Raw genomic sequence first — 23,672 nt, 5'->3', positions numbered from 1 at the left:
ATTTCTTTTTCCCCTCTTTATCAGCTTGGCCACTAAGCCCAAAGTCATCAAAGCTCTGGGTGCCCTTCTGTTTGACAAAACTCCTCTTCCACTGATGAGGAAAGCAGAAATGTCATGTATTGTGGAGATGCTGCCCTGAATGAATAGCTGGAAAGAACAAGCAAAACACCACTGTACTTCCGATGCGTGATGCACAAAGCCCTTGGCTTTTGGAGATGTTTCAAAATGAAACACAGCAGCCAGTCTAACTCATAACTGTTTATTGTAAATCACTCAAGAGTTTACACATCATTAATGGCAAAGTAACACTGTTAGAACACCTGCTGGATGAAATACAGAATAAAGACAACTCTCTTATATTATATGGCATCATTGAAAAAACCAAGAAACAGAACAAAGAAAGAAAACTTTTTTTTTTTTTCATTTTTACATCTTTCCTGAAAATAGCTGGGCTTGAGTCTCAGCTATCTTGAGATCCCTGCCTTGCCCAGGGCTGCACAGCTGGGAAACAGGCACTCCCTCTCTGGGGGGCAAGGTGGTGACCTTCTTTATAAATGAAACTCATGCCCTCTATCTCCAAAAGTGCTCCAGTGCTGACAGTACAAAGCCTCTCTCCTGCACTGGCTAACATCTAACACAAAGAGCTATATGTCCCATTAATTCCACATGCCTTTTTTTTTTTAAATATATTTTTTCTTTTTTTTTCCTTTTTTAATTTTTTTTTAAACAAGGCAACTGTTAAATTCAGAAGCTACATAACTGTCTTTATATTTTGCTCAGAAACCAATGGATGTTGCATGCAGCTGAAATAGTAGAGACTCTGACTTAGATAAAGGTCTATTTTCTAAGACCCACTAGTCAAAGGCAGAAAAAGGAAATTAAGAGGCCTCTTGTGCAAAAGGAGCTAAAATATGCATGCATTGATGGCCATGACTGATTAGAATATAACTTAGGTCTCCAGACACTGAAACCAAAGCTGTATTTGGCTTAAGACATTGTTGAGCTCTATACCTTTACAAATTACAATGTATATGCAACAACAAAGGAATCATCTCAACATAGCATCAGTTGGTATTTTGGCCTGTATAGAGACTAATCTTCAACACAAAAGCCTGCTCATCAATAATCAGTTTTCATATTTAGCAAAGACAGCAGCGCACCAGGCTGGCTAACAGGGCTAACAAAAAGAAAAAAAAGCAGATTTTTAAACTAATGTCTAACTAAATTTAGGCTGATTTTTTTCCGCTTGGACATCCTGTTTTTCCTTGGTGCTGTTACCGTTCCTTTCTATTAGTCTGTGGTTGAAACAGCACACTGGGCTCTGCTCCATCCCCTCTGACATACACGTCTTGAAAGCATGTTCGATTAATAGTAGAAACAAAAAATCTCCCCTAACTGCACGTGGAAAGGATAGTTAGTTCCTCCAACCTGCCAGGTTTACCATGAACAAGCAAATTACAATGTATTTCAGACATGAACTACAAAGACTAAAAATCAAATCTCTCTCCTGTTTAATTCTAATATTGAGTAATAACATTTTTACACTTAATAGTCTGAAATTTAGACATAAGACAGCTAATAAGGAAAAAAAAAACCTGGGGCCGAATCTGTTCCTGGGGAATTAATTCGGCCCAACTGATCTGGAAAAAAAACCAAACAAAAAACCCCACTAATTTTACCCAGAGGAAAAGAAATCCACCACAGGCATGGGAGCGGGCGCACACCCACCCACCCACGTGTAGGACAGCGCTGTCACGGCCAAGCGTTGCTTTTCAAGCGCTGCCATCTCCAGTCCTTTCCTTGCGAGCCTGGATCATTTCCTTCGGAGCCTGTTTGCGGTCAGTGACCAACCCCAACCAAAACATGAAGTCAATGAACCAGGTGGTAGGGTTGAACTTCAGGCCCAGCTCGCTGGCTGAGTAGTCGAACGGGAAGGTGTGGTGGTAGTTGTGGAAACCCTCGCCTGGAAAACAGAGAGATTTTGATGATCATGCGTCCAGCATGTTTATGAACTTAAGAACATGCTTGGGTGGGATATTCCAACGCCAGCACAAGTTATGCTTCACCTCTGACTGTGGGAGACCTTTGGAGCAGACTCACAGCGGACTCCATCTCAGCGGTTTGGGCTTTCCTGCCCAGTAGGAAGTGGCACGTCCCACCCCTATTGGGACCACCATAAGTGCTTCAAGAGAGGAGATGCACAACCCAGTAACAAGCAGAATCATGTCTGCTGCACTGTCCCCAGACAACTGCACAGAGGATTGCTACCATTAACACATCTTTGCCCAGAGACTACATGGCATTATTTCATTGTGGGCACCATCAGTAGAATAAAGGAGCCTTCCTCTAGGACATGCAGGCTCCAGCCTCCTCCAAGCCCTGGCTTCAAGCAGTGGCCAGCTGCAGATGCCCAAAGCCTGACCAGGGTGAATCACAGAATCACAGAGTGGCTGGGGTTGGAAGGGACCTCTGGAGATCATCTAGTCCAACCCACCTGCTAAAGCAGGGTCACCAGAGCAGATGGCACAGGAATATGTCCAGGTGGGTTTTGAATGTCTCCAGAGAAGGAGACTCCACAACCTCTCTGGGCAGCCTGTTCCAGGGCTCTGGCACCCTCAAAGGAAAGAACGTTCTCCTCATGTTTAGACGGAACCTCCGATGCTTCAGTCTGTGCCCACTGCCCCTCATCCTATTTCTGGGTACTACTGAAAGGAGTCTGGTCCATCCTCTTGACACCCACCCTTGAGATATTTATAAGCATTGATAAGATCCCCTCTCAGCCTTCTCTTCTCCAGGCTGAAAAGACCCAGCTCTCTCAGTCTCTCCTCATAAGAAAGATGTTCTAGGCCCTTCCTCATCTTTGCACTCTCCACTGGACTCCCTCCAGTAATTCCTTGTCCTTCTTAGACTGGGGAGCCCAGAACTGGACACAGTACTCCAGATGTGGTCTCACCAGGGCAGAGTAGAGGGGGAGGACAAGCTCCCTCAACCTGCTGCTCACACTTTTCTTAATGCATCCCAAGATACCATTGGTCCTCTTGGCCACAAGGGCACAGTGCTGACTCATGGTCAACCTGTTGTCCACCAGGACTCCCAGGTCCTTCTCTCAATGCTGCTTTCCAGCAGGTCAGCCCCTCACCTGTACTGGTGAAACAGGATAGGATTTCACTCTGAGCTTTGCGAAAGCTCTGCCCAGGGCTACAGCACTTACCGATGGCTCCCAGAGTTACAAAGGTGTTCTGCCTGGGGTTGATGTACTTGTCATAAGGGCGGTTGCCATACATGTGGGCGGCACTGTTGACCAGCCAGGTGACATTAAGGGAGATGGTGTACCGTAGGATGGAGGCGAGGAAGTAGGCATTCCACAGACTCTCGCCCCAGAGGTACCATGGCACAACGGTAGGGATCACGAAGCACATCAGCACGACCGAACTCTTGTAATACCTGCGGGGGAAAAAAAGGACACCATTACCCTAGTGGGAATAACAGCTGGGGGGGAAAAAGGGGACGGATCTCTGGAGACACAGCTCTGCCAGAAACTCCTGACATAACCTGGGCTGGCCTCATCATTTCTCAGGCATCAGCAGAAGGATGCCTTATAGTTGATGGGATGTCTATAGGGATGTCTCCAGGGAGACCTTATTGTGGCCTTTCAGTACTTAAAAAGGGCCTATAAGAGAGATAGACTTTTTAGCAGGGTCTGTCATGATAGGACAAGGGGTGATGGTTTTAAACTAAAAGACGGGAGATTCAGGCTACACATGAGGAAGAAATTTTTTTACAATGACGGTGTTGAAACACTGGCCCAGGTTGCTGAGAGAGGTGGTGGACACCCCATCCCTGGAGAAATTCAAGGCCAGGCTGGACGGGGCTCTGAGCAACCTGATCTGGTTGAAGATGTCCCTGCTCATGGCAGGGGAGTTGGATGAGATGAGCTTTGAAGGTTGTTTTTTTGAGGTTGTGCCTACCATGCTGGGATCCAGAAGGAGACCTGCAGCTCTCCAGTAACACTAATCATGGTGAAAAGTCAGCATCTCCTCAGCTTTCTCACAGAACTCTACCTTCACTTACCTAAGCCAAGGCTCTCCAAAGGAAACAGTCCCCGTTCTTTGCTCCACCAAAGATAAAATATAAATTCCCACTGATATGACTGACTTTTGAACAAGGCCGTGGATAAGGTTTGCAAACCTCATCAGTTCAAGGTGAGGATTTAAGCAGAGCTGGCTAAGAAAAATATTTTCCAGTCCAGAAAACTCCTTCAAAGTTCAAAGCCTCACCTGCTCCACAAAAAGAAAATAGAATATCAAAACACCTTATCAGGCACCAATTAAAACCATTTTGTGAGATGCAAGAAGTCCAGACTTAAGTCTTTGATGAAGACACGAGATCTTTCATCTGAACAAGCACCCAACTACGTTTTCTCTGTCTCACTTTGACTGAAACATCCACCCTGGAATAAGAAATCTCCTTACCCAGAGTTCAGGGGAACCAACGCCTCAATACATGTTTGGGGAACAACATTGCTTTCACCACATGAAAATTCTGTCTTGAAGACACTTCAGCCCTCAGTGTCTCACATCACATGCAGGATTATTTGCTCCATTATTCACAGAGGGTCACATTTTGCTGGAGCAGTACTGAGCTTTCAGCTGAAGTGATGTGGTTTTAAACTGCAGACTGAGCAGTACCTCATCCACAGCTCACCAGCACCGCTAAATTCAGCAAAGCTAACGATTTGGCCTTAAAACAAAATGTGACAAAGCAGCAGGGTTCATTATGATTCTTACTAATCTGACCTGTCAGGTTTTGCATGCTGTTGAAAAAAACCCAACACTTGAACACTATAGAAAGGGGAAACCTGAATTTTTCTTCCCAGATAAGAGATGGCAAACTCCAAAGTCTTAAATTCAAATCCAGAACAGAGATACTTGCTAAGATTTAACTTCCTTGCAGAAAACATACTTCATCACTACACAACATGTGCAGCATAACCAAAGCAGCAGAGCTTGCTTTTCATGGAATGCTGTTGTCTTGCAAAAGGTAGTAACACTGCCAAGAGGAGCTGCAGCAAACTGCAAAGCAGCTTTTGCAAACACATGCTGCCAACTGAGGAGCCAGTAAAAGCAACAATATGTGGAGGGTAGGGAATTCCTCACTCCTGGAGCTCTTCCGGTGCAGGGGTAATTCTGCTAGTGCATGGATTTCTCTAACACAAAATAAACTGATTTCTGGACTCAAATGACTGTTGCCCTCACCCATAAAGCACTCAGAAACGAGCTTCTGTGGTTTGCTGAAGTACCTGAACCAAATGCTTGCAAGGCAGAGAGATTCTGCGATTTGTGCGTATAATACAGGTACTCACAGGCTCCTCCATACCCACCTCTCACAAAGTGCATAGCAAACTGAACTAGGTCTGTGCTAATTCTCAAGGGAGATAATTAAGTCTGTGAAAAATGACACTCTTGGGAGAGGAAGCACTTGGTCTGTGCTGGCCCACGGGTGCCAGAGATGAGTTTGCAGAGTGAAACATGCACTTCTGCATGAAGGCAGTGAGCAATTACAGCCTTTCTCCATCAAAGGAGAAGGGCCAAGATCCCAGCAACTTCTCCTGTGGCTGTTTTCACAGCCAGGCCCAGCTTTTTGGAAAAGCAGAGGGACAAGAACAGGGCTTGTTGCTTGTGCAGCCTGCAAGGAAAGCCTGCAAACATCAGCCACATGGCAATAGCAGGGGTCAGAGGGATGGCAGTCCCAGTGCCTGCCATCAGAGTGGCAGGGATATCTTGGGGGATGGAAAATAAGGAAAAAAAGGGAAAAATAAAATCAAGAAGTGAGCCACAAGTAGACAGCCAGGTGGAGGGACCTCTTCACCCTGCCTCGCACAAGGGCCAAGCGCTCCCCACTTACTTTCTTTGGAACCTGACGACGGGGTCATCCAGCAGGTCAGTGAAATCCAGTTTCCTCCCCTTCTCTATGACATCCCGGTGCTTGCGCACAAAGAGCCAGCCGATGTGGGAGAAGAAGAAGCCGCGCCGGGCATTGTGTGGGTCCGCGTCTGTCTCCGAGTACTTGTGGTGCACACGGTGGTCTCGGCTCCACTCATAGATGTCGTTCTGCACAGAAATTACGGCCAGGTGAGAGAAACCTCCAGCAGTACCACCTCCAGCTCCTTCCTCACACAGCAATAAGCCCCTCACTGGTGCTCCTCATAAAAGGTTATTGACCAAAGACATCCTGAAGGACTCTGGTTTTGCAGCCAGCCAGCCCATCCCACCGCTCCCATCAGTGCCCACACAGAACGGGACATACTCTGGGAACCGGTGACATAGAGTGGACACGTCCTGGGGCTGGAGATGGCTGGAAGCCAACAGCCTCTTAGGAGTTACCATCATCAGTCTGTCCAGGTCCTGTGTCCTCCCTGGATGTTCCCTGTCCGAGGACAGACACTGGGCTGGAGGAACCAGGTATGTACATGTTTACACTTGTTATTTTATGACTCTGCATATTTATTTTCAGGGCACTACTGTGCAGGGGCACTCACTTCTGGCATCCTTTTTCTAAGCTGTTTGCAGCTGGTTACCACTGACATCGTCCAGGGACAAATGCCGCGCTGAAAATGGGACAGAGCTTGTGGAACTCTACACATGCCTTTTCCTGACCTGAACAGAGGCTGAATGTTCTCAGCCTTTTAGAGGGACTCATCTTCAACAGTAAAGCAAACACCTCCATTTAGATTACTGCTCTGTCTGCAGGGATGTGTGCAAGAGCACAAGATTGATATATCAAAGGAGATGTAACTATTTTATAGGAAATCGAGTCTTGTATTTGCAGCCAGGCTGGAATAAATTACTTACAGCCATAATATCAGTTCAGCATTGGATGCAGGTCAGATATAAAGTAAGTTCAGTCCTGTCTCTGCTCGAGCTGTCAGCAGATACCGGTCACTGAAATGCCTTATGGCTGTAAACGCGATTATGTAGACTGCAGGGAGGAAGGGCTGGAACACTATTTCAGAACTTGGATCTGTAAAGCAAGACTTTCCGAGTTTACTCAGACAAAGGGATTTCAGCCTCCCAGTTTGCTCTGCAGGATGCAGTGGCTATTGGACTAAACCGGTGGGGTTTGCAGCGGTGCTGAGCTGTTAGTGCAGGGCACTGCAAGTGTGTACGGCACCTGCAAAACTCAGGCCACACACTCATCTATGCATTGAATTGCCCATTGCTAGCACCAAAACATTGAAATGTTAGTTAATGCCAAGATCTACAACAGCGTGAACTTTAATTAGGGAAATCTTAGTGGAGTGTGCTTTCCTCTGCTTTTCTCATCTTTACACAGCCGGGGAAGTAGCCAAGCGGTAATACCTAAAGGGCCTGGGTTACTTTTAGGAACAGCAGTAGTATCCACAGCCACCAACCACAGCAGCTTTGCTCCCAGCAGAACCTAGCAAAACATTTGTGGTGTCTGTGAAGTAACCGAAGTGCAGCGGCCATCAAGGCAGACAAAACACCACAGGACATGGTCGGCCCAGTCTCCTGACAGCTGCATATGTCCACATTTTGTGAGAAAAAGCTCGTTCTCTGTCTGCAAGAGCCCACAAGGGACAAGCGGAGAACAAAAGCCCGATAAAGATCTCAGCTCTGTTGCACTCAGGTGTGCTCAGCTCTGTACATTGTCATGCCATGGCCACAGTGACACTGGGACTGGGAGGGGACGAGGGGAACAATTTTCTGCAGCACTGACTGATCTAAGCCATTGAGAGGAGGCCCCATTGAAAAGATCAGCCCCTTTATCAGCGCACTGGTAAGTCACACCTTAATTGCACAAGAGAACAAAGTAAACAGAGTGAAGCAAAGGGAAGTTACCAAACTCCTCAGTGAGAACAAGAGGAGATGTTTACCTTGCTGCCATTTTATGTTTTTCCTGCAGAAGAATCAAAGGGAATGAAAGCCTCTACACTACTTCAAGTGGCTTCAGCAGGAATATCCACAAGATGGGAAATGCCAAGATTAAGTAATTTAAAAGCAAACCAGGGTTATGCAAGAAGCACACCTAGGAAAGGTCCTCTTTCTTAACCAGAAATAATTTTTCAAGTGAGACTATCGATCAACAAATGCTCCAAAAACACTTGATAAAAGTGTTTGTAGGACAGCAGATAAGCAGGTCAAAGCAATGATACTGTGAGAAATTAACTCGGCATTTCATACCACAGCAAACATCTGCAGGGCTGGCAAAAACCATGATTCCCCAGATGAAAGAGTTAGGAAGCTGTGAAACGACTGAGCTGCATTTAATTAAAAACCACAAAGGCTAAGAGGAAATAAAGACCAGAGGCCACAACTGTTGGCAATAAACTGGAACATCAGGCTAGACATGAGGAAAAAATGTTTTACATTGAAGGTGGTGAAACACTGGCCCAGGTTGCCCAGAGAGGTGGTGGATGCCCCATCCCTGGAGACATCCCAGGCCAGGCTGGATGGGGCTCTGAGCAACCTGATCTGGTTGAAGATGGCCCTGCTCATGGCAGGGGGGTTGGACTAGATCACCTTGAAAGGTCCCTTCCAACCCCAACTATTCTAAATACGCTGATTCCAAATATGCTCCAATCATCTTCACGGCAACCATTTTTCAGGAACACATCACTCTTGGTCAAGTTTCACGTAAAATCAGGAGTAAAAACCCTTCCAAGTAGAGCTTTAACTATTTCTGAAACAGGCATGTAACAGCAAGAAGCACAAAGTCTTTCAAAATTGTGAGAGCTTTATTCTAGATGGAGAGAAGAAACACAGCTCAGTGTGCTCCCATCATAAAAAATGCACCAGGCAACAGGTCAAAAATGGCTGGATCTGATGGTATTTCAGAGGAAGAACAGCACGTCACAGCCATGCAGCAGTTAAAACTGTTCAGCAGTTTCCCCTGTTCTTCAAGAAGGTGGAATATTGAGGAAGGCGGGATGCAGGGATGCTGTCGGTATCTCCAAGGCTACCTCCTCCTCCCAAAGCCAACGTGAAGGAGATGGACCTGAAAAAACATTCCATGCTTGTTTGTGGTGGTGCCTGCCTTCAGCAGGCAGTGGATGTCTTGGTGATTATTAATATCAGCAGGCTTCAGACTGTTCAGAGTGGGTGATTTAGCCTTTTGCTTTCCTTCCAGTACAAAGGGTGCAAAGGTGGCTTGAAGCCACTTTTTTGAAGTACTTCCCTGCCTTAAAATCACACTGTGTCCTCAGCCAAAAGCAATGATGAGGCCAACGCAGCTGAGAGCAAAATCCAGAGCAACAGGGGAGCAGAACGCAATGAAATCCCAATGTGCAGGCTCACTGCAACCCAGCTCCACGCATTCATTTGAATTACATATGAAAGATAAGATCAGCTGTAGAACAGGAGGATAGTACCAGGGGGTTCTCAAAACTCAAAACAGTTGTCTCACATGCTGAACAAAGGGTCTGTGAAGTTCTGCAAGTAACCGAGCAGCACAAAGCAGCTGGAATATGGCTCAGAATAAAGGAGTGTTATAGTGAAATTGGACACATTCCCATATTCATGCAAAAGCGTTGTGCACTTTGTAACGTTAAGAGGGATTAACAAGATTAATTCTCTCCAACTTAAAAAAAAAAAAGAAAAATCAAAGATGATAAATAAAAAGTACAAACAGTACAAAAGTGGATAAAGGGACTATACTCTTCCTCTGTCAAGGTACATGAACAAGAGGTCAACCAAATGGACTGAAGGGAAAAAGCTGAAAACTCAAGGCAGAACACGATGCCACAAGGGGTTACAGCAGCCAAGCTCAAGAAGTTTAATGTTAGTACAGATTCACATTTCTATTTTGAACAGCCAAACCAAATTCACACCGAGAAGATCCTGGTTCTGGGGTAACTGCTACCATCAGCTGGGTGCTACACAAATATTTTTAAGGTCTAAGATTACCTATCAGTAAGTACAGAGCTAGTAACATGCTTCTTGGCAAATTTGAATTTTACTGATGAAAAACATTGCATAAACCAGAGATAAATTAAGATCGTGAAAGCATCTCTGCTCTCCTTTCTGGGCATGTGAAAATCTCCAGCTACCTGGATTGACAGAGACTTGGTTACGCAGACATACTTGCATCAATCTGGCCCCTACAAAAGTTCCCATGTTGTCCTGCGAAGCATGGGACCTGACCTGTGCCTCAGATGGGGTGCTGAGCCCCTGATCCAGGCATGCTCGACTTGATCCTTAAGTAGTTATTGCTCCTGGACTGTCCAATGCACAGTCACATGGGTGGTGAGAGAGACTCTGCATCCTCTGAGCCAGCGGAGTGTTTTATCAGAAAATATCTTTCTGTCAATATTTTTTTTTTCTATTGCTGAGGGGATCCCTGCACAGGAGATATAGCTGCCTGGAGGCCAAAAATCTGGACAGGCAACCACAACCCCACCTGGAAAGCCATGGAGTTAGCTGCAGCCAGAAAGATCCGCAGAGGCAGCTTGGCTTTGTAGGAACGGTGGCTCCACAGGCGATGTGCACCCGCTGTCACGCCCAGGGCTGTCATCAGGAAACAGAAATATGCTGAAAGACACAATAAATAAAAAACATAGGATGTGCCAGGGGCCAGCTGCCATTATTTTTGCTTTCTTTAACATAAAGATGATCTTCGCCCCTGTCTGCCCACACCTGCAGGGTCAGGCAGAAGATGAGGCTGTGCAGACAGGAAGGGACATTCTCAGCCCAGCCCACAGTCCCAGGGACACGTCGTTCCACCTCCCGCCCCTCCCCATTTAGCCATTGCATTGTTCAGGAGAGTTTGCCACCACGGAAGCCCCATGTCATGACATATTCATGCCATGTGCCCTCGCCAGGTACAGTGGAGCAAAGGTTCATCATTCATGTCAGAGGAGCAGCAACAACTCTTCTAAGAGGACATCACTAGCCTCTTCCAGACAGGTCTTTACTCGAGCCCGATCTGTCAGCTAGTTTAAGAGCATCACATCCCACCCCTGAAAATATGACCTGTGTCAGAGCTTCCACAATAAAACCTTCTTATCTTCAGCAGCTCATGACTCAGTAATAAAAATGCACCAGGAAGCACAGCATCCACCATCTCCCTCAGTTTCAGGAACTGCTTTTCCTTCCCCTAATTAAATAATTGGCCAAGTAAACTTGTTTTGAGCATTTTTTTTCAGATGACCAAAGCAGTCTGGGAGTGGGTCTGTTCCTCACTCAAGGCATTTGCTTCAGGCTGGACATGCAGCCCGACCACATGTGTCCTGCAGTGTACCCCCGTGCTTAAAATAATACCCCCACTGACGACAACCGCCGCATCAGTACATCCCCGGTTCTCCTTTCAGCATGCTCCCACTAGCTAACCCCCCTGCATTTGCAGGAGAATTGCTGGCTGGAGCCATGTATCTGTGCACTGATTGATTTTCCTTTGATGCTCTTGCTGGCTTTTTTTCCTCTAGTGTTTTTGAATTCCTGAGGGATGGACGATCCATAGCCTGGGTTGTTTTGACTTGCAACAAGAGAGAAGACCATGGGAAAGGGTTGGAAGAACAGTGCATTAGAGCTGGTCCTTTTTTTGGAGAGAGACTGGAGGGAAAATGGGAACAGCTACCAAGAAAGTATTATATAAATCTCAAACTCAACCACTTAAACTACTCACATTCAAGCTACCCAACTGTCATGATATATAGACTCTTACATCTCCCTCCCATAGGTTTTGATTTCTCATAATGTGCCTAAAGAGTACAGGCTCATTTTACAAGTGTGAAATTAAAACAAGAGTGGATTCAAACAATAAGAATATCCCAGGACAACCCCAAATGAGTGTGCATGGTCTGAAGTGATGTGCTGTTCAGCCAGGGGTCCCTGCCACCCTAAATACACAGGCATGTTTTGGTTAAAACAGCCTATTTCAAATACCTAAATAGAGTTACTGGAACAGAAAGGGAAAAGCCTATCCTCAAAAGGGTTTTTTTTTATTTGAGTCTGTGCCTGCACAACAATCTGTCCAGCAGGGAACTCTGTTAAACATGCAGTGGCTAAAAGCGAATCCACAATCAGCTTTTCCCAGTATTTAATGTAAAACATCTATCTTTGCAAAATGAAAACAAAAATACATATATGTAGGCAGGTGCCTACTGTGTCCCTCTACCAAATCCCAACCCAAAGTGCTTGAAATTGCAGCATCTAAGAGAAAGTATGATAGAAACATATTTGGTAAAATAATGGCAACCATATTTTGTGTTGACCATCACCCCTGCAGACTGAAGGAGTAACTGGACCTTATCCACTCCACTGGTGGATCCATCAAAAACAGATTTACCCAAACTTGTTTCACATTATGTACATGGCCCAAATTCCTGTCACCTCCCACACAGAAAACCAAAGCCTTTCCCATAAAAGGGAGGTTCCTCCAGTGCATTGACGATAACTTTCTGATGCAAATGGTGGAGGAGCCGACTAGGAGAGGTGCGCTGCTGGATCTTGTCCTCACTAACAAGGAGGGTCTGGTTGAAGCAGTAAAGGTGGGGGGCTGCCTTGGTTGCAGTGACCATGAGATGGTGGAGTTCAGGATCTCCTGTGGTGGGAGCAGAATACCGAGCAGAATTGCAACCTGGACTTCAGCAGGGCCGACTTTGGCCTTTTCAAACAATTGCTGGAGGAAATCCCGTGGGCAAGGCTGCTTGAAGGTAAAGGGGCCCAAGATAGTTGGTTAACATTCAGGGACTGCTTCTACCAAGCTCAAGATCAGAGCATCCCGACGAGCAGGAAGTCAAGGAGGGGAGCCAGGAGACCTGCATGGTTAAACAGGGAACTGCTGGGCAAACTCAAGTGGAAGAGGAGGGTTTACAAATCATGGAAGGAGGGGCTGGCCACTTGGGAAGAATATAAGGCTGTTGTCAGAGGATGTAGGGAGGCAACTAGGAAAGCTAAGGCCTCCTTAGAGTTAAACCTGGCGAGAGGGGTCAAGGACAACAGGAAGAGCTTCTTCAAATACATGGCAGATAAAACTAACACCAGAGGCAATGTAGGCCCACTGATGAACGGGGTGGGTGCCCTGGTGACAGAAGATACAGAGAAGGCAGAATTACTGAATGCCTTCTTTGTCTCTGTCTACTCTGCCGGAGGCTGTCCTGAGGAGCCCCGTACCCCTGAGGCCCCAGAGGAAGGCAGGCAATGGAGGAGTTTGCCTCAGTTGATGAGGACTGGGTTAGGGACCAGTTAAGCAATCTGGACATCCATAAATCCATGGGTCCAGATGGGATGCACCCGCGGGTGCTGAGGGAGCTGGCTGAAGTCATTGCTGGACCACTCTCCATCATCTTTGCCAAGTCTTGGGAAACGGGAGAGGTGCCTGAGGACTGGAGGAAAGCAAATGTCACTCCGGTCTTCAAAAAGGGCAAGAAGGAGGACCCGGGCAACTATAGACCAGTCAGCCTCACCTCCATCCCTGGGAAAGTGATGGAACACCTTATCCTTGGTGCCATCTTAAGACATATCAAGGATAAGAGAGTCATCAGGGACAGTCAACATGGCTTCACCAAGGGGAAGTCATGTTTGACCAACCTCATAGCCTTTTATGAAGACGTAACAAGGTGGATTGACGATGGCAGAGCAGTGGATGTGGTCTACCTTGACTTCAGTAAAGCATTTGACACCGTCTCCCACAGCATCCTCACGGCAAAACTGAGGAAGTGTGGACTGGATGATCGGGTAGTGAGGTGGACTGCAAACTGGCTGAAGGAGAGAAGCCAGAGAGTCGTGGTCAATGGGGCAGAGTCTGGTTGGAGGCCTGTATCTAGTGGAGTGCCTCAAGGGTCAGTTCTGGGACCAATACTGTTCAATATATTCATCAATGACTTGGATGAGGGAATTGAGTGTACTATCAGCAAGTTTGCTGATGACACCAAGCTGGGAGGAGTGGCTGACACGCCAGAGGGCTGTGCTGCCATCCAGCGAGATCTGGACAGGCTAGAGAGTTGGGCGGGGAAAAATTTAATAAAATATAACAAGGGAAAATGTAGAGTCTTACATCTGGGCAGGAACAACCTCAGGTTCCAGTATAGGTTGGGGAATGACCTATTAGAGAGCAGTGTAGGGGAAAGGGACCTGGGGCTCCTGGTGGACAGCAGGATGACCATGAGCCAGCACTGTGCCCTTGTGGCCAAGAAGGCCAATGGCATCCTGGGGTGTATTAGAAGGGGGGTGGTTAGTAGGTCGAGAGAGGTTCTCCTTCCCTCTGCCCTGGTGAGACCTCATCTGGAATATTGTGTCCAGTTCTGGGCCCCTCAGTTCAAGAAGGACAGGGAACTGCTGGAGAGAGTCCAGCGCAGGGCCACAAAGATGATTCAGGGAGTGGAGTATCTCCCTTACGAGGAAAGGCTGAGGGAGCTGGGTCTCTTTAGCTTGGAGAAGAGGAGACTGAGGGGTGACCTCATCAATGTTTATAAATATATAAAGGGTGAGTGTCACGAGGATGGAGCCAGGCTCTTCTCGGTGACAACCAACAGTAAGACAAGGGGTAATGGGTTCAAGCTGGAACACAAGAGGCTCCACTTAAATTTGAGAAGAAACTTCTTCTCAGTGAGGGTGACGGAACACTGGAACAGGCTGCCCAGGGAGGTTGTGGAGTCTCCTTCTCTGGAGACATTCAAAACCCGCCTGGACACCTTCCTGTGTAACCTCACCTAGGTGTTCCTGCTCTGGCAGGGGGATTGGACTAGATGATCTTTCGAGGTCCCTTCCAATCCCTAACATTCTGTGATTCTGTGATTCTGTGAAAATGAAACAGACAAATGGAGTCAGAATCGTCCTGGTAAAGATGACATATGTCTAAAACCCGCCTGGGACACCATCACCGAGGAGAAAATTCTCCTTTTCAGCACACTGCCGTGTCCAAGTCACTCCCAGAGAAGGCTCATCTGTGCAGTTAAATCCAGTGAGCTGAAGTCTGTTGCCAAATTCAGACTTCTGCCTGTTTCCTGAGGGAAGGTACAGAAATGAAATTAAAATCATGCATCCTCTCTGCCCATTATTTAAAGATTTTGCTTCATAGCTCTCAGATCAGTAAAAATGCCAATACCACAACAACTCACACTCCAGTCTCCGCTGCAGTCTTCCATTTCCTGCACATGCCTTGTTAGTGCAAGGACTTGGACTTCTGTGAAATTGGGGAATACCTACCTTGCCATTCTCTGTACATGATATTGAGCTGTGCAGAAACATCACTAAATAATCCAAATTGCTCACATGACCGTAATTGCAGGAACAGACCTGTGACACACAGAATACTGACATTATCCAGCTAACATAAGAATATTAAGGTTATAGCCTTGAATCACCACAAGAACATATTGTCTGTGGGCTTTTGGACTGGTTAACCTCATGTTAGTCACAGGGACTGAAATCCCCTGTCTTCAGTAGTCTCTTCGCTTGCTTAATGCACAAGGGAGGGCTTTTTGCCTGCTTCAAAGCAGCAGATAATTTAGCTGACCAAATGTTTCTCAAGGCATTCATCCATCTTAATAATGATCAATTGCTTAAAATCAGAAGATAAGTGGGTAGAACAAGACATATGCAACATTAAGGTTGATTTTGCTTTCCTTCTTTGTCCAGTGCAAGAAAGATGCTGCATGGCAAGTACCACACAGACCACATGAAATAGCCGCACTGAATATAAAGGATTTATGCAACTTGATGACTCAGCTCTTACAGAGCTCGGCTTAACAGAGACCCTTTCATTCAGTCCGCTCCACACCATCAGCATCACAGCAGAACAGACAACAGTATTTTGGGCATCTGGGGGCTGCCCTGGTGCCTAAGCCCGCCAGGGCCTTGCCAGCCCCCACCACCATCCCACTGATCAAGCTGAAACGGCTGGGGCTTATTCCCACGCAACATGCCTATTTTTTGACTTTGCAGAGGAGGAATTCTCACAGCAGGAATTTTCCTAATATAAATCTTGAGGGCTGAAACATTGCCAGAAACAAACAAACAAAATCACTCATAAGTTTGGTGCCCAGAGCAGAAACAAATCCTGTCAGAAATGCACTGTACAGTGATAACAAATTTCTGTGGTTGCTACAGGAATTAGGGTGCCTGAAAATATTACTTGGCCACTAATTCCCAACGTATAAATAGCCAAGATGACAAATATTTACAGTGGAAAAACAGGTCTCAAGCTTTCCTTTACAGAATAAATTATGATTTCAAACCAAAATCAGACTATAAACCATTTGATTTTACATTATTATGTACAATAACGTGACTACATGAGAACAGAGCCACTACTTACCTATCTGGCTCATTTTTGGGGGGTGGGGAACATCTCTGTGAAACACAAGAGGATTATACTTTATGGAGCAAAGCAGCTCAGTTAATAGCAATTTCCTCTTATTCTAAAAACTCCCTCTTAGATCTGGAAATAAACAGGTCTCCTAAGTAATAAAGAATAAAAACCACAGTTATCACAGAAAAAGGAAAACAAAACAAAACAAACAAACAACAACACAAGAAAAGTACCAATAAACAACCTGGAATCCAAACTCTTAATGATACAGTTCTTTATAATTCATTGAGGTACTTAATGTGCAAAGAGGAAATTGCCCAAGTAGCCAGATAACTCACTAAAACATGTGGCATAGTTAACTCTGCAACCAGGCTGACTTATTAAAGCAAGTATCACACTCAGAAGGCAGCATTTCAAACTTAAACTATAGACTGAAGCCTGAGCTGTGCTATCCATATGTACTGGCTTCACATATGATCACAGGTCACCACAATCACAGAATCACAGAGTGGCTGGGGTTGGAAGGGACCTCTGGAGATCATCTAGTCCAACCCACCTGCTAAAGCAGGGTCACCAGAGCAGATGGCACAAGAATGTGTCCAGGTGGGTTTTGAATGTCTCCAGAGAAGGAGACTCCACAACCTCTCTGGGCAGCCTGTTCCAGGGCTCTGGCACCCTCAAAGGAAAGAACTTTCTCCTCATGTTTAGATGGAACCTCCGATGCTTCAGTCTGTGCCCGTTGCCCCTCATCCTGTTGTTGGGCACCACTGAAAGGAGTCTGGTCCATCCTCTTGACACCCACCCTTGAGATATTTATAAGCATTGATAAGATCCCCTCTCAGCCTTCTCTTCTCCAGGCTGAACAGACCCAGCTCTCTCAGTCTCTCCTCATAAGAAAGATGTTCCAGGCCCCTCCTCATCTTTGTACTCTCCACTGGACTCCCCCCAGTAATTCCTTGTCCTTCTTAAACTGGGGAGCCCAGAACTGGACACAGTACTCCTACAGAAACCACCCTGGGGAGCCCATGTTTCAGCACCAAGGTGGTGTTCATCAAGAAAAGCCCTCAGCACCACTGTACACAAACAACCCAAACACAAGGCACTGTTCTTCACACAGCCCAGGACAAATTAGTGACAAGTCCTTACCGAGCGCTGCCCCAGCATTCTGTCCTGCACAAGTGTCAACAAGCGTAGGTAGAGGAAATACAGTTTTTCTGGCACTTCTGCTTGTGAAAACAAGCAGAACTTGAGAGATGAGGAGGATGGAGGTAGAAAAGGGCTGGGTGAGGACTCGCCAGCCACAAGCCCCGGGCTGGAGCACACAGAGATGCCAGGCAGGCAGGGCCAGGACCTGACAGCACCAGGGCCTGGGAGTTCTGCCAACAGTGCAGCAGCTCTGAAGCCACCTGACGTCAGGTTGTGTCATGCTAATACCAAAGAAAAAGGGAAAGGAAAAAAAAAAAAGTAGAATGAGGATAAGTCTTCTGCATGTTTCAGTGAGTTAACTCTGCAACCGGGCTGACTTACCAAAGCAAAAATTACACTCACAAAGCAACTGCAGCATTTTGAACTTAACCTATAGACTGAAGCCCAAGCTGTGCTATCTATGTATCGTGGCTGTTCAGCCTGGAGAACAGGAGGCTGAGGGGAGACCTTGTCACTCTGTACAACTATCTGAAAGGAGGCTGTAACATGGAGGGTGTTGGTCTCTTCTCCCAAGTAGCAAGTGATAGGACAAGAGGAAATGGCCTCAAGTTGCACCAGGGGAGGTTCAGATTGGATATTGGAAGAAATTTATTCAGGAAAAGAGTTGTCAGGCATTGGAACGGGCTGCCCAGGGAAGCGGTGGAGTCACCATCCCTGGAGGTGTTTAAAAGACGTGTAGATAAGGCTCTTAGGGACATGGTTTAGTACTAGAGTTAGGTTATGGCTGGACTTGATGATCTTGAGGATCTCTTCCAATCAAAATGATTCTATGAGGACTTCAAGGGGAAAAAAATGAAAAGGCAAAAGCTAACACAGCAGAAAACGCTGTCTGGAGAGAGCTGGGGCGAGAGAGGAAACAGATCTGTGAAAGACAGCTGGATTAGGGCTGGTATTTCTGGTGTTGTGAAAAGCAAGCCAGAGCTGTGCAGCTCAGTTTCCTACTCAGCCCAGAGGCAGAAGAAGATCCTTTTTCAAGCCATTTTCTGACAGTTTACTCAGTTTTGTGTCACTGGTGGACCAAAGGCAGGACGGAGCGTCTGCTCTGCTGAGCCGCTGGCTGGCAGCCACCAGCCTGGCACGCAGCTGATGTGTGCCACTGGGCCGGGGACGCGTCCTGGCTCCACGGCTCCTCAGCGCTGGTCTCCTCTCCTGCCACACGCCCACCCAAAACCAGCTCCTTGGCGTCTGCTCCCCATTACCACGTTCAGTGTAAGAGTCCAGATTCGCTCTGCTAATGCAGATACCCACGTTATTTACCATGTATCATCCTCACATACCTTTGCACCTTCTGGGCACCGCAGTATTGCGTAGCAGGGGCTCCACAGGCCTGCAGAGCCCCCACGGACCTTTACTCCTGCTTTGGCTACTGTAAAACTTCGGAGAATTTACTCGGACTGAGAGCTGAATTATCTTCCCTAGGCCCTGGGATGGTGTGGAAATGCTATGTGCCACACTTGCTGCTCATCACAGCAATAGCTAGCTTGGCCTGGACAGGCGGTGGAGCCCCATGTTTACACAGATTTAGAGGATTTCAGCTGGCTATGGCTTGCTTTGGATCACTGTCTGCTCAAAGCAAAGACTACAGGAGCTTTAGCTTCCATCATAGAATCATTTTGGTTGGAAAAGACCCTCAAGATCATCAAGTCCCACTGTAACCCAACACTGTCAATAAACCATGTCACTAAGAACCTCATCTACGCATCTTTTAAACACTTCTAGGGATGGTGGCTCCACCACCTCCTTTGGCAGCCTGTTCCAAGCCCACTTTTCTCCCATTTACCTGAATGTGCAGTGTCAGGACAATTCCCTAGAAATCCCAGCCTCTGGACCTCCTTTTACAGAAATGGTCACAGATATGCCACAGCTATGTCCAGGTGCCCATCATGGGCAGGAGGTAGCTCTGGTCTCACCCCTCCACCAGCTGCATCCTTGGCACAGGCAGATGGGCTGCAGCACCAGCCAGGGTACAGAACAGGTGTTCCCAGTCAACAGCTCGAAGTGTCCAGTTATGACCCAAAACTCTGCAGGGTGGTTTAGGGCTTGCTGCAGGTCTGGGAGAAGTCCAAGTCCTGGTTGCAAGTACCTGAAACAGCAGAGCCTGTGCCAAGAGCTCTGGGCTCTGCACAACCCAAATACGAAGCCCAGAGCTGCCTTTGTTTCAAAGCAGGATGATTTAACCCACCAGAGCAGAGGTTCTTCACTCCCCTGGGCAGGCAGCACGCTCTCCTTCTTGGAGCCCTGCAGAAGCATCAGGTCCGAGAGAGGAGCATTTCCAACCACAAGTTCACCTGATGCACAGCATCAGATGCAAAGAAGTGCAGCAGATGCAAAGTGCTTCTGAACTGCAGCAGCAGGAGAAACATTTAAGAGAGGGAAGAAAGAGGAAGAAGGGAAAGAGAAAACAAGCCAGCCTGTGCGGAAGGACAAAGGAGAGAACTGGTGCACAGGGACAGGGAGAGGATGCAAGAGAGACAAGATACAGGAGGTTAAATGCATCTGCAAACCAAGTGCCGGCAGGTTGCTAGGTTCCCAAGTACACTGTGCCTGTGCACAGATGCTATTTATGGGAACATGCTAGAATCAATAGGCAGAAGATTTTTTTTATTCAACATCCTTATTAATGACCTGAAACAAAGGCAAACAGCATATTAATTACAACTGCAGAGGATGCTAAATTTGGAGCAGCAGTGAGAGAGCTAAGAAACACAAAAGAATCCATGCAGAAACAGGGAAAGTCAGGCTCAAAATGAGATTCTCCCTGGATAGAAAACGCAAAATAATGTCACTCAGGGGGCAATAACTGCAGACAGGGATCTGCAATGAGGATGAAATGCTCGGGAAAGCAGGAGCCTGCAAGGAGGATCATCAACAGCTCATAAAATATGCTGAGCATGCAATATGATAGGGCAGCAAGACAGCAGTATGATTTTGAACAGCAGACACAGAGGTATCATCTCACTGTCAAAGAGAAGCAATGGAAACTATACCAGACAAATCATTAAAAACGGATGGGATGGGAGATGAACAGCATGAAACATTTGGACCTTCCTTTTCAGAGTGGCCTATTATCCCCATGGCTGGTTTTTCCACAAAACTTATTATGCCCAATGCCAAACTCTTCTGCAAACCTGAGTGTCCAGAGGAGCAACCTCTTATGAAGATATGGGGAGACTATGACCATAGTCTGTAGCTACTTCACAGGCATCAGGAAATCATCCTCTGCTCTAGGTGGTTGCTTAAATTGGAGCAGATCTCTCCCCAAAAAGATTTCAACTCTGTTGTATGCTGAACATCAAAATCAGAACCTCTTCCACTTCTGAAACCCAGGACCCCATTAGATAAATGTATTTACTGTTTGTGAACACAGCAGATTCCAGATTGCTTTTGACTTTTATCTGGTTATAAAAAAAGCAAATCAACCAAAACAGGAAACCCAACAAGCACTGGGTTCACTCCACACATCTAAACAGACAATGCTGGCTCCTGAAAGAGATGAGATGACTGGACAGCCTTCTCAGGCACAGATTACAAGGAGACACTGTCAGATAGCAACTATCTGCATGTTACCAATGTCAAACATACTCTAGTTGCATGGAGCAAATCGCAATTATCTCTGAGGGACAAAACTCTAGATATAAAAACAGTAGTAATGAAACAAAATCAATTGCATATTCACAATGGAGCTACTGTCAATACATAACATCTTTAAAATACAGAATAATGTCACGCGACCATTCCCATGGAGTGACAACACGCAGAGCCTGGTACCGACTGACACCCAGTGCCTGCAATCGCTGCCTGCAATCGCTGCCTGCGCAGGGGCGGTGAGGAGGGAAAGCAGGGCCAGGAGCAGGGAAGGGGATCAGCCCCTGCCAGTCCCACTGCCAACGTCTTTCCCTTACATGCTAACAACCCTTGCAGAAGTAAGGGATTTGGACACAACGTTCAACCATTGCAAGGTGACTCCCTTGGACCTGACAGGTTCAAAGCCCGGAGAGCCGTCATCCTCGCAGTCTGGTCTAGGTGAGTCGTACTGAACACAGATCCTACCACAGATCCATTTTCCAAACAGACTTTGGGACTAGGCAAGTTTTGTGAACATTTGAGCTTTTTTTTTTTTTTTAATGTTACAAAATACAATTAACGTTTTTCTGGTCCTGATGCAGCAAATCACTGACTCAGTTTTAAGTCAAGCAACTTGTTTAGCCTTGTGAAAAGGAGGCTGATGGGAGACCTTTTTGCTGTCTACAACTACCTGAAAGGAGGTTGTAGCATGGAGGGTGTTGGTCTCCTCTCCCATGTAGCAAGCGATAGGACAAGAGGAAATGGCCTCAAGTTGTACCAGGGGAGGTTTAGATTGGATATTAAGAAAAAATTTTTCACAGAAGGGGTTGTCAGGCATTGGAACAGGCTGCCCAGGGAAGTGGTGGAGTCACCATCCCTGAAGGTGTTTAAAAGGCGTTTAGATGAGGTTCTTAGGAACATGGTTTAGTGCTAGAGTTAGGTCATGGTTGGACTTAATGATCCTGAGGGTCTCTTCCAACCGAAATGATTCTATGACCACAAATCTTCGGTCAGCCAGCATGGGGATGTACTCCACCAATTGAGGTACTTCACCAAGTGTAGTTCCAGCAGGGGAGGAACTCTCAGACCAAGCCCTGTCTCACCAGTACCAAAAATGGGCAAAAACACATGGGGGAAAGCACCGGCCACACCAAACCAGATGGATGACGTGCCTTACAAGACTGGAACAGCAGCTCACCTAGCCCAATACTTTTTTCCCCAACAGGGATAAGAGGAGTTGCTCTTTAGACGAGGAGGGCAGGAGAACTTAAAAAGGGGAAAAGACCACACAATCCAGTTTCTGTTGTACTAGCAGTGCCAGCACGACGGTGGACCTCAAGATGCAGCATTTTGCACAGAGTATGTGCAAAGTAATTACGAAGGCCGGAGGCTGTCCCAGAGTTGTTACCACGCTTGCTCTTACCAGGAGAGTGACAGACCTCAGATCAAGCTAGCCACCAAGCGCCAGGGCTCTGGTTTTATGTCGCTTTCTGAGTAGTCAGCCCCATCTACCCCTGCACTGGTGCAAAGCCCAGTGCAGAGAGTTCAGAACAAGCTGCACAAGCATCGCTTTCTCCTCAGACTGTCTAGTACCATTGACCGCTACAGCCCTAACATATTTTGGCAGCCCTTTGATGCAAAGCCCCCCTTCACAACCAACCTGCAGCATTATTTTGTATCTGCTCAGGGACCTGCTCCTTGAGTGGTGTCTTTGGCTTCCAGTTGCAAAAAAAACCCAAACCAAACCAAAAAAACCCCCAAACTGAGCCCTCCTACTGCCACAATTTGGAAGACAGCTTCAAAAGCATCCAGCACCCTGGTTCTGCTGGAGGTCTTGCTGCTGGGTGATGACATTTCACAATGCTTTTTAGCCTGCAAGATCTGGTGCGTTCCCAGCCCCAGGTGGGAGTGCTTAAAGTCACATTCAGCCAAGGCTTACACAGTTTTGCACACACACCCTGTCTCTAGCAGTTCAAGGATCAAGAGGCAAGACCCCACAGGTACTAGAGGGAGTAATTTCTTTAGAAGACATGAATTCTAGTGACATTAATGGCCAAGAAAGCACACCTTCTGCTTGGAGAATAAAAAATAACAAACACAAGGGTTGTACCTTAGCCGTAGACATAAAGCTGTAACATCTGTTACCTCTTCAACACCAGGGCAACTGAAAACAACTGATCTTAGAAATGCTGTTGCATGATGAAGACATCTTGTGACATAACACTGTTGGGTGCAAATACTCTCTCCACAGCTGGTATAGCCAGTAAAGTCTCAGGCAAATCTCTGTGTGACAAAGCCTGGCAAAGAATTCGCATCTCAGCACAGGCCATTGTTTTTTGTTCCTGTATATAAAGGCTACCACAACGTGACTTATTTGTATAAATATCTGAGGATAGAAAATAACAGGGATGGACAAGTAACATTTGTCCATTTCCACAGCAGCATTTTACCTCTGCTTATTCAGCCAGATCCAAACTGCTTGCTAGGGAATTTTAATAACCAAATGCATAAAACCCAAGGTCCTCCACCAGGCTACAAGAACTGTATGAGAAATACAAACAGCGAGTTGCTCAAGCACAAAGCGAACACTGCAAAGCTGACTGATAGTCATCAATATGTAATACTCCTGTATC

The 23,672-nt window shown here is 46.5% G+C and overlaps 1 protein-coding gene across 1 annotated transcript in view; it reads right to left on the bottom strand.

Annotated features, from left to right (window-relative positions):
• Nucleotides 1–254: 254 nt before the first annotated feature.
• SCD5 (stearoyl-CoA desaturase 5) overlaps nucleotides 255–23,672 on the bottom strand; it is a 33,662-nt gene continuing 10,244 nt past the window's right edge. The window contains exons 2-5 of the mRNA XM_065634019.1: nucleotides 10,417–10,547; nucleotides 5,905–6,110; nucleotides 3,212–3,444; nucleotides 255–1,963 (exon numbers count right to left, since the gene is read on the bottom strand). Coding sequence (XP_065490091.1) covers nucleotides 1,773–1,963; nucleotides 3,212–3,444; nucleotides 5,905–6,110; nucleotides 10,417–10,547 — 761 coding nt within the window. The 3' untranslated portion in view covers nucleotides 255–1,772. The remainder of the gene's footprint in view (nucleotides 1,964–3,211; nucleotides 3,445–5,904; nucleotides 6,111–10,416; nucleotides 10,548–23,672) is intronic.

This window comes from Caloenas nicobarica, chromosome 4, assembly GCF_036013445.1.
Source record: "Caloenas nicobarica isolate bCalNic1 chromosome 4, bCalNic1.hap1, whole genome shotgun sequence".
Classification (NCBI taxonomy): Eukaryota; Metazoa; Chordata; class Aves; order Columbiformes; family Columbidae; genus Caloenas; species Caloenas nicobarica.
This window is presented reverse-complemented; position numbering and strand designations above follow the sequence as displayed.